Source organism: Trichoplusia ni, chromosome 1 (genome assembly GCF_003590095.1).
Source record: "Trichoplusia ni isolate ovarian cell line Hi5 chromosome 1, tn1, whole genome shotgun sequence".
NCBI classification, from domain to species: Eukaryota; Metazoa; Arthropoda; class Insecta; order Lepidoptera; family Noctuidae; genus Trichoplusia; species Trichoplusia ni.
In genome coordinates, this window is record NC_039478.1 from 11,609,104 (window position 1) to 11,620,149 (window position 11,046).

The 11,046-nt window shown below is 36.4% G+C and overlaps 1 protein-coding gene across 2 annotated transcripts; it reads right to left on the bottom strand.

Moving 5' to 3' along the window:
- Nucleotides 1–5,320: 5,320 nt before the first annotated feature.
- Nucleotides 5,321–9,806, bottom strand: LOC113494655 (protein lethal(2)essential for life-like). 2 transcript variants are annotated; one of them, XM_026873074.1, is made up of 3 exons: nucleotides 9,730–9,806; nucleotides 6,835–7,065; nucleotides 5,321–5,873 (listed from the first exon to the last, which is right to left on the bottom strand). In XM_026873074.1, the coding sequence occupies exons 2-3, from the start codon at nucleotides 7,063–7,065 to the stop codon at nucleotides 5,520–5,522; spliced, it is 585 nt and encodes a 194-aa protein (XP_026728875.1). In that variant the 5' UTR covers nucleotides 9,730–9,806; the 3' UTR covers nucleotides 5,321–5,519. The 2 variants fall into 2 exon arrangements, with proteins under 2 accessions (XP_026728875.1, XP_026728877.1); XM_026873076.1 differs by lacking the exon at nucleotides 9,730–9,806 and adding an exon at nucleotides 9,671–9,689.
- Nucleotides 9,807–11,046: the final 1,240 nt, after the last annotated feature.

Genomic DNA, 11,046 nt, shown 5'->3' on the forward strand with positions numbered 1-11,046 from the left:
AAAAGTCTTAAATGGCACAATTTGAGCATTTCATAGATCTACACATTTAAATTATACGTTAGATACTATATCTAACAACGTCAGTACTATTTTATAATCTGTAGGCACCTAATCAAACCATCAGTCATTGTTTTAAACTTAAAAAAGGTGAAATACAATCAGTCATTTATTAACCGACTTTTATAACAGGTTTCTCCATTCGATTTTATAACTATTTGCTATTTTATTATATTTCAATATAAAAAAATACACCAAGATTGTTTACCTTTTAATAAGTAAACCACCGGAGTATAATAATATTCTTTCTTCGGGAAACGACGCTTCGTTATAATACAATGAAAATAATTGTCATGTCAATCATGTAAATAGTCAGTGTAGTGACAACAAGATGGCTGCTGCCGAAATTGGTTTGGTTCTATTTTTGAAATCAATTTTGATTCGGATTTCGATTATTTATACTTTTTAAACCTCGGCAGATATAACGGGTGTATGAAGGATTGCTATATACCTACCGACACAAAAACGTGGATGACGTAGCATGGCAGTTCAAGTTTAGTCTGTAAGTATCTGACAGTCTCTTCGAGGTAGCGTGACGATCCATGTGGATTCCACCGAATTACCAAAAAAAAAGCGGAAATAATGCCTGAGGTATTGTCTACCAGTCAGTCATCGGTGCTGAAATCTTACTACAGCCAAGATCGCAATCCATAATAGCAAAATAGCAATCCATTGTTATAAGCGTGTTTACTTGTCGATCAGGAGTAGTATAATCTGGGCCCCGATTCGATTAAAAAGAACCGTCAAATTTGAATTAAATAATTAAATGCGCTTTAAAAAGACGATAACCTGTATCACACCTAAATTTGAACAAATGCCGCCAAACATAGTTTTTTTCTGTATTAAAAATCCATCCTATTTTAGGAAGCATTAAGCCAACAATAATTGTTTCCAAAATTTATAAATATAAGAAGGCGCTATTTTCGATAGGTGCGAATAAACAAACGCTCCATGTTTCAGCTGTAAGCCATACGAATAAAATTACCTGAGTCCGCAATTTAAAACAACTAAAATAAAAATCGATTAAAATGATGCAAGTTTTCAAACACTCCGAATTTCATAGTTATCTATGTGAGTTTCCATTTCAGTCGGGAGCAGACAATACAAACAAGCGATGTTTCTGCAGACCGTACAAGTATAACTACTGCAGCCTCAGAGCACATAGTACAGACAGCAACAATTAATACAGCCGGCAGATCAAATCGTTTGTCGAACACTGCAAGCGGTTGTGTGTGCTGCAAGTTAAAAGACACGACGTGTTTTTACTTTGACTTGAATGTGGAAATTATTGAGGGTTGTGTGGTTATTAACATTTTATACAGATTGTGAATAAATTGTGTGTGTTGTTGTTGAATAATCCATTCCTTTTTTAAATAACTCCCGCATTAAAGCAGTATTAAGTCTTTGTGTTGTGATTTATTTCACAAATATTCAAGTTTCATCCATAAAGACCAGATCCAGGTACCATGTTACGCTTATAGTAGTACCGAGGGCGTCTCTGCTCAAAACGACTCTAAAGAAATACCTTTGTAGTTGCAAAAAAGGAGACGTCGTTCGTTCAACATAGTGCATTATAATACCTACGACCTCCGTGGTCGAGTGGCGTACGCACCGGTTTCAAGGTGTCGCTAGCTCTGAGGTCCCGGGTTCGATCCCCGGTCGGGTCAATGTAAAAATTTTCATTTCTACATTGTCTCGGGTCCGGGTGTTTGTGGTACCTTCGTTGTATCTGAATTCCATAACACAAGTGCTTTAGCAACTTACTTTGGGTTCAGAACAATGTATGTGATGTTGTCCGCATTTATTATTTATTTATTTATTATTTAAATGTGCCGACTTTAATCATCATACTTTAAGATGTAACAATCAGCCTTCTGCTCTCTGTAACTTTTAATATGAATAATAACCACCAACCAATTACCAGCCTATATAAGATAGACTGCTGGGTACAGGCCTCTCCCTGTATAATAAAGATTTTAGTATTGTTCGATTTCAGACTCCAGTCTTTGTAATTTAGATTTCCTCACGATGATTACTTTCACCGTTTTGTCAATGGTGTCTTAGAATAATTAAGATCATTAGAGAATTAGAATTATTAAGAGAAGACCTCCTTTTTTTAAGGTGGGAGAATCTTCATGAACACCCATTCCCTCGAGGGAGGAAATGGGTAGTGTCAGACTCTTACTGACTAAATCTGAACCGCCGTGCTACGTCATCTGCGTTTTTGTTTCGGTGTATGACAATGCGGTGCAATCCTTCATACAAAAAACATACCAGCCTTAATAAGATAGCGGAAGGATTCGAACATACATACATTAACTTTGCAGTCGAATGCCTTACCATTCGGCCACACCGTTGAATTTGCACCTCCTGCTTACCAGACATACCAATCCATGCATGGAAAAGCAAGGCCTCTACGACTCCTCTTAAAAGTAAGTAGTACATGTTTTTTTGAAAAACTGACTCTCCCAACAAGGAAGATGATTTGAGGAAGATGAAAGATTCGATCCTCGTGTCGCGGAGGGTTCCACAAATGTGGTCCACACAAATGCTTGTCGTCTGCGGGGATGAAACTTGTAGCACGTCGCGCGACGCTGGTCGCGGGTTTAGCTTAGTGACCTCAACCACTCTGCTATACATGCAGTCAAATTCTACTCCGTCACTCTCCTATAACTTGCACCACCGCCCCTGTAATCGCTCGCGGCTGATTGATGAACTCCCCTCCCCGCTCGCAGTGGACTACCCCTCCGTTTAGCCAGAGTGATCCATAGCTACGAGATCTATTACCCAGGGCACAGGCAACATTACCACAATGCCCTGCTAAACTTTGTTTTATTTTACACTGTGCTGTACTGAGCAGTATTTGAGAAAATCGAGTAGCGGATTTAATTAATGTAAGTTTAATTAAATTATTATTAAATAAAAAACTGTGGCCCAAAAACAGTTTAAGCAGGTTGTCTTTAGGTTTAAACAGGTAAAACCAACTAGTTTCGTTATCTCAATAATGCTGACAGTACGGTCTACTGTTAGATTTGCTTAATCAAATAAATAATTTATTGTTATATACTTAGATATTCTGTACTTGGGTAAGTTGGTACCCAATTGTTAACTCGCGTAGCGTTGGTATTACATTTTTCAGCTTCTTTTTTTATTTACTTATCATTCTTGACCAGCGAGATTAAATGATGCGCTAGCTAGTATAAGCAGAGCAGCCGTAGCATAAAATAAAGTATTCCGTTAATTGTCTTCATATAATTGGTAGATATTTTAAGAGTTTTAACCATAGGTTTGTTTTATTTTATTTCGATTGCTGCTTTTTTCAGGGCCCTAATTTCGCTATTTCCAATGGCCGATGAATGAACGGATATTGGATTAAAAGGACAATTTCGTATTCTCCTAAGCATTTTGCCAATACAATAATTGGAAATTCAATAACGCTGCGCCCGTGGCTCCCCTGTCCCACACACTCATTGTCAAAACCATGATTTTCTCAAATACATAGTGTCAAATTGTAAATAGCGGAATTGGGGCCCAGATATTTAATCATTGCCAACTTATTACCCAGATAGAGAAGGATTTAGAATCGTCATGCTTGACACAGTTTGACTATCTTAAAGACATCGCAAGCATAAGGAATGTCGTTCTTGTATGTAGTAAACTTATAAAGTGGCGAATGGTAATGGTCACTACACAAAACCCACAGAGCTGGTTTTAATATATAAAGAGCTAGTTTCATAGTAAAATAATTAAGATACTTGTACATTATTTATGATAAGTTTCTCATTATTCTGGAAGCCGACCCCAACATAGTTGGAAATATCCTAGGATGATGATGATGGTAAGTCTCTCATCGTACAAATACAAACCCTTTTAACTTAATAATGTCGCTGACACAAGCTAAGTTGACACCTCGCACTCTCACGCTAACCTCATACTTGCACTCTATTTATTTGATTTCTGTAAAACAACTAGCGTTTAGTCTGCGGTTAGAAGCGCAGTAATGAGTTACAGTTTTGCTTTGAAAGAAGGGACTTATTAGTTTAATAATAATCTTTTATTTTTGAGACCAAAACACATTCCTGTATTAAAGCAATTTGAAGATATCTTAGGATAGGATATTTTAGTTGCAGATTTTAGTTAACGATAAAGAAGTAATGTTTGTCATAGTCTTTTTTGCTGAGCAAATTCATAATGATCGTTTTCTCTCATTAACTTCTGTGTACGCACGAAATCGTGTAAAAAAGTTCTTTGATTTATTCATAGATGGCGTTATTTAATGTCTTCATTTCAACATAGATGGCGCTAATATACACTAGCTTATTTGTTCAACAAAATAAGCCTACCGTTCCAAAGTTCTTTATCAAATTAAATAATGATCGTTTATAATAAGTACACATTACTTGTACATAAATATCTATAGGCTATGCAAATACTTGGTACAAGTAATTTTCATAAGGATTATTTACAATTTTCCACAAACCTTTCACGTACAGGAAGTAAATCAATAGGTACCGGGTATACCGACTGCAGAATAATTAATGTTCTTTAATCATGAATAAACATTGAAACGCGTAAAATATTGACATTCTTTCGTCAGCCGAGCCCCAACCCTCGCAAGCAATGATAAATTAACGATAATATTGTTCAGCAAGTCAGCGAGAAAATCAAATTAGTCAAAGGCTGGCTTTATTGCCCCACGACTATTTGCCACATTGATATATAGAAAGTTTGTCATTACACTGTGACATTTCCACTCTTGAGGCACCGCAGTTTGTGTTTTACATTAACTAGTGAAGGAATTATTGTTCATTATTTGTAGTTCAGTACTATAGGTGCTCTGTGGCTGTGCGTTTGCTAAGCATTAATGTGCTCTCGCGGTTTGCACGCTTAAGTGTTTCTTAGTAATGCGTTCTGTCACTTATGTACGTGAGAGTGAATAGGTCCCGCCTGTGTGGCTAGCCAGATTATTTTGCATATGATTCAGTCACAAACAACATTTACTGGCACGTCATAAAAGTTGAATAAAGAATCAGCTTGTTGCGTTTAGCTAAGCGTCGACTTATACTCATAAAACAATCCAATTAATCACGTATATAAGTTACTTTGATATCCTGAGATAATAGAGGCTTGCATTTTTTTTCTCTGTAATCGCGTAAACCGCAGAAATAACTTATTGTATCAGGATTCCCTCACAATAAATATAAACAAAACGTAATGATTAGTATTATTTATTCCAATTTATCTTAAAAAAAAAACAATGATATTTTGCATTTCTCATTTATACAAATAATATTAAAAAAAAACCTAATTCGTTCATTTCGAATCGTTGTCGTTATTGGCCAACAACGGCGAATAAAAATAAATGCTATTCATGATTCGATCGTTGAACATCGATTGTAGGGGCATCGATGTCTCGTTCAATGGGGGGAGAAAGGGAGAGGGGGGATCAGTTTAGGATCATTTTAGGGGGAGGTGACGATGGGGACAGTCTGTTCTCTAGGCTGTTCGGGGATAGATGAGGTTGAAGGTTCCTGCTGTTTAGCGGGGCCTGTCTTTGTGATGGGAACGATTCTCTCGCCGGCGTTTGGTGGGGGTCGTTTAGGTGCTGTGATAGTGAGGACGCCATCGGAAGACAGTGTGCTGACGAGGTCCTGTACGTCGTAGCCTCCGGGCAGAATGTACCGGCGCGTGAACTGGCGCGAGATGAAGCCGTGCTCGTCTTGTTTCTCCTCGTGTTTGCCCTCAACCAGCACGCTGTTGTTCGATGCTTTGACTGTGATCTCTTCAGGTGTGAATTGCTGGACGTCAAGGATGACCTGGAACATGAAAAAATATTAATTATTCTTACTATTCTTTATAGAAACCAACTACTACTAAACTTCCAAAAGACAGGTAGACTTTGCTTTAGGAAACAAAACGGAGGATACTAGATAATATTAAAAAAAATGTACAAAAAAGAAAGAGTAGTTACTGAAATGGTCAAAAATCTAACAAATTTGGAGGTTTGAGACCCCTTTAACTATAAAAAATGTTCAATCATACCACGAGGTAGATTATTCTCGACTAATTATCCTAATTGAGCGACGCGAATTTCATTAAGAATGCTGTGAAGTCGCGCCTCATCTCATTTGCTTATAAATAGTGATATAGTCCTAATTCTTAACACTTGTCCAACCTTGTAACAGTTATAGCCAAGGCAAATTTATTAAATGACTTCCAGTTGTTATTATTTGGCATCAACTGTAGCGGAAGCTGACTGTAAAATGCATATTGGAAACTAATGTCATTCCGTGCCTCATATAATTTTTATTTCGGTCAAGGAATGTTTGGCAAAATTTTGAGCAGGTGTTTCTAGTCCAATGTTAGGTGGCCGATCTGGAATATCCAAGTTAAAAACTTCTTGGCACTTAACGCCATCTTTGCCGATAATTTGTATCCAGGAAAAATTACATTACTTACGTAGTAGGAAAAAGTTTTATCTATACTAATATATAAAGCTGAAGAGTTTGTTTGTTTGTTGGTTTGAACGCGCTAATCTCAGGAACTACTGGTCCAAATTGAAAAATTATTTTTGTGTTGAATAGACCATTCATCGAGGAAGGCTTTAGGCTATAAACCATCACGCTGCGACTAGGCGAAGATAGGTACAATGGAAAATGTGAAAAAACAGGGCAGGTATAAATCATAACTTATATCTTCTACCCACGGGAACGGAGTCGCGGGCAACAGCTAGTTACTTATATAGAGTTAATTTTAGCAATGAAAGGAAAACCTCACCTCAAACTTTTCCTTCGTAAGGTTAATAGTAGAAGCGGACTCCTGTCGGGTAAGGCTGGTCCTCCAGGGCCTGAAGTAAGAGTTCCTGAAGAGGGAGGTGGACGGCAGCGTGGACAGGGAGGAGAGGAGCTCGTCTCGCTTGAGGCCCATGCCGAAGTGCTGGTCCAGGAGACGAGAGGGCCGGTCCCACTCGTCCCACCAGTCACGGAACATCAGAGGTACGATCGACATCTGGAAACATACAAAAGGTTTGAGAGTGCTATTTTATTTAAATGAGGTGATAGGCTCTAAACGACTCGGCGTAAGACGAGTAATTTCCTCACGCCACAGATTTTTCCGCTCAGCTTTTTCGTGATTTCAGCATATATCATACATCATGAACCTTCAGGATACTTTTTGCTCAAAAGCTACAATATTATGCAAGTTCACTGAGATTAAAAACATAGATATTTTCAGTATTTCATTAAATGAAAGACGCCGAAAGAAATATGACTCATTGTAACAAAGTAACTTCTGAGATAACCTAAGCAAAATAAAAATAAATTGGAATTTAAATACAAAATCAATAAGTAGGCAACAATAACTCTTTACTACGGGATACTTTTACGATTGGCTCTCCAAGTTTATTGTAATCTCGCTACGAATGCCTGCCTTGCAATGTCTTGCATGCCATAACAACCTGTGCTACAAAGTTTTTTTTCCAATTACAATTCTTTGAATTTATAGTTTTTTATATTATTCTGTTGTTACAAAAGGCATTGAAATAAAATGTACTTAGGTACAGGATCGGTATATGCATGTCAGGATCATCCTCAAGCAAGACAATTTAATATGTTTGACTGATACAGGTAAGTTTTGTTTTCCATGGAGCCTTGTGTGATCGATATTGAGTTTCTTGGCAGGTGTTCTCCATAGGAATGACAACTTGGAATCTTGCACCTAGAGTCAATACTGTAATATTTTCAAAGTGGCTGGAAAAAGGCCTGTTTGAGATATTTTGAGGATGTGAGAGCTAATCAGAAATTTCTTCCATTTAGTGATGAAAAACAATATTAGACCAATAAGTACATTTTGTAATTTATTTAGGCACATTTTTATTACTACCATGTACTTTAATTAGAAATAACCTAGACATAGCATAAAACCTTGCCTATCTCGTTACACCACGGTGCCAAGTCATAAACCACAATCAAATCGCTCAGAAACCATAGAACTAACGATACTCTTGAGAGCGTCGTAAAATCTATCTTTAGACAAAAATAAATCATTAACATTGTCTATTGCAAGCAATATGGCAGATATTTGATGGCGCGTTTATTTTCAGCGGTTACATCTTCGAGAATGCGTTTGTTATGAACCATTTCATATTCGGACGTGCAGGCTTATTTTAATATTAGATAGCTTTATTAATATCTTGAGCCAAATGCATCTGTCGGAGTAAATATCGTTAAGATTGAAGTTCTCGAGGTGAACCTCTTCAAGATTGTTATTTAGTATCTAGTTTTTTTATAGATAAGTACCTACATTTTGAATAAGTTAATAAAATTTATGAAGATTTCAAAACGCAAACACCCAGTCCTAACTTAAGAGTTCGATCTATCGACCCCGTAAAAAAGTGGGCTCTTTGAAAAGAGATCATACATTGCGATCCCATACTGTAACTTGACTTAGCTTTAAATTCGCCTACTTAGTTATAAATTGAATAACAAGGCATGTCTACAACGTACGTGAGATTGACCTTAACAAAATTATTCGTCCTTCCAAAATTGTTGGCGTCATCGTCGCGGTCGGCGCGACAGCGACGGTCGAGAGCCCATGAAAAATCTTTGAAAATAAGACTTCGTTTGTTACTCTGTCGTATCGCAGAGGTTGGATAGGACTGTATTTATGTAAACAAGTCAATATGCTAATTTATTGCCAATAAGATTGATTTATAACATGCTAATCAATTAAGTCTTCAACTAAATATAGTTCTCAACAGTAATTAACACACGAAATCACCAGCAAAAATAACACAAAATGTTTACACAGTCCCAAAAAATATACCTACCTATACATACAATGTTGACTTCTATTACTCATACGAGAGCTAGTTGAATTACCGCCTTTGTTTACATTAAAACGCAATAATACGTGCACACAATAAATCTGAAAATTTTGGAACTATTCCAGGTGAGTGAATCACCTGATTTTTTTTAGATCTGATGCAATATGTGAGAAATCTCCGAACGAAAGTTATGCGACATATCTACTCGTTTTGTAATATGATAAAATTAGATCAAGTGTTGATGGAATCATGTAAACAACTGAAAACGCGATACCTTCGGAACTCCCGTAATTTTAATAGAGTGGTTCTATGGGTTGTTTTGTAATTGATTTTCCTAGTAGGCGCTTGGAAATCATGAATATATAATTGAATTTTATTGTTTTGGTTAGCGCTAAGCCGTTGAAGTTTATATGAAGAAGAAAATAAAATATAAGTAGAAGAATAGAATAAAAAGATTTAGTATGTGATTAATGCTTATTATTTAACCAATAAGAAGGAACTTTATTTTATTACCACTATACATATAGAACCACTTTATTTTGTTATCTATTAAAAACATAAAAACTGTGGTAAGTAATAACAGGTAAAAAGCAAATTGACTAGCCGGAAATTCAAGAGGACAATAATAAAAAATGCCCATAAAAAAATCCTCCTGTGAATGTTACAAATATTGTTTGAATTTGGAATGACATTTTAGAAACAAATTACGACACTATACGAAAATCTTTTCTGACAACTCTCACGCTCACAAAAAAAAAGTAAAAAAAAATACTTTAAATTTCACATTACCTTTAAAAATCACAATAGCAATCACACAACTAAAGCACTACAATAATAAAGTATTTCACCTTTGTAAGTGTTAGTTCGTTGCAGGCGCGCGCCGCTGTGAATGCGATACTACAGGCGGACGCTCTGCAATGTGATTTAAATAGAACTTTCAGCAACCCACACGAGCTGATTCATGAGGATACACCTTGAACTTGAAAGTATTAGAAACGGTATCATTCATTGCTGTATGGCGGTCTATTTGGATGAGTTTACCGTGTATAGTTCACACAGGTAGGTGGAGGTACCGGAAAACAGTGTAGCTATACGTTTCGGTAAAGCTGATTTTCCCGCAATAATATTTGTATGGGATAAGGATGTATTTTTGGACCAACACAGTTTTTGGTGAATGTATGTTTGTCCTATAGACTAACGCCTATTATCATGAACCTCAAATGGAATTCTCCTTCTGGATTTCCTCAATTCAGTACCAACGAGGTGGATCGCTCACGGTCAATACAATGAATTTCCAATCATTGTGGTGTCAACCAATAGCCATTCATTAATCGACCATTGTAAATAGCAAAATTAACATCTTTCTTATCTACCAGTCTTAGTAGGTATCTGCCTAACTGACCAAGTATTTAAAGACTACAAACTGCTAGTTACGCCTACGTCCATCAATCTATAACCTAGTCCCTAAAATATCTTAAATTCGTTTTCCCTACGAAATTTTTCCATTATTAGTAGAATGATAATTTTTCTTTCATATCTTCACTTTCAATTCGCCAACCACAACATTCATTTTCTTTTAACTCCCTCAGCTACCTTAAAATTTGATCTTACGAATTATGGACAGTCACGATAAGTGTCAATCAAAGATTAATACTTAATAAGCTCATACGATCTACTTTATTTTTATTCCGAGTCTTGGGTACCGAAAAACAAACCAGAAACATGGTCACTCTTATGATGGAACTGAAATATTTACAACATAATAATATTTAGATAGCCATTGAAAACTGTAGGTGTATTCGAGAACGATTCTACAATGTAGGAGGATGATGTTGTCGCCATTGCCTCGATTATTACTCGTAAAAGTTAATGTTAAATGGCATTGTCATTGTAGACATACAGCCAAACATCAAACGTCATCTACGATCAAAATAAAACACTATTTTTAGTTTGTGACAATTTTATCCCGAAACAACGTGAGTAGTGATTGTAGGAGATATATTTAGATGTGAAGAATACTTCGGCCAACGCTTTCTGAATGATATGCGTGGATTGGTATTCCAAATAGAAGTTCTCGATGTTTCGTGCCAATCGTTTAGATTTAAAAGAAGTTTTAGGGTAATGGCTGGATCGCTGGATGTGAGTTTTGGAATCATACAGCCACT

What these genes read in the sequence shown, in the direction of transcription:
- LOC113494655 (XM_026873074.1), bottom strand. Translation starts at nt 7,065, where the DNA reads ATGTCGATCGTACCTCTGATGTTCCGTGACTGGTGGGACGAGTGGGAC. An exon ending in TTACGAAGGAAAAGTTTGAG is followed by an intron (nt 5,874 to 6,834) that starts GTGAGGTTTTCC and finishes TTCATGTTCCAG; the next exon opens with GTCATCCTTGACGTCCAGCA.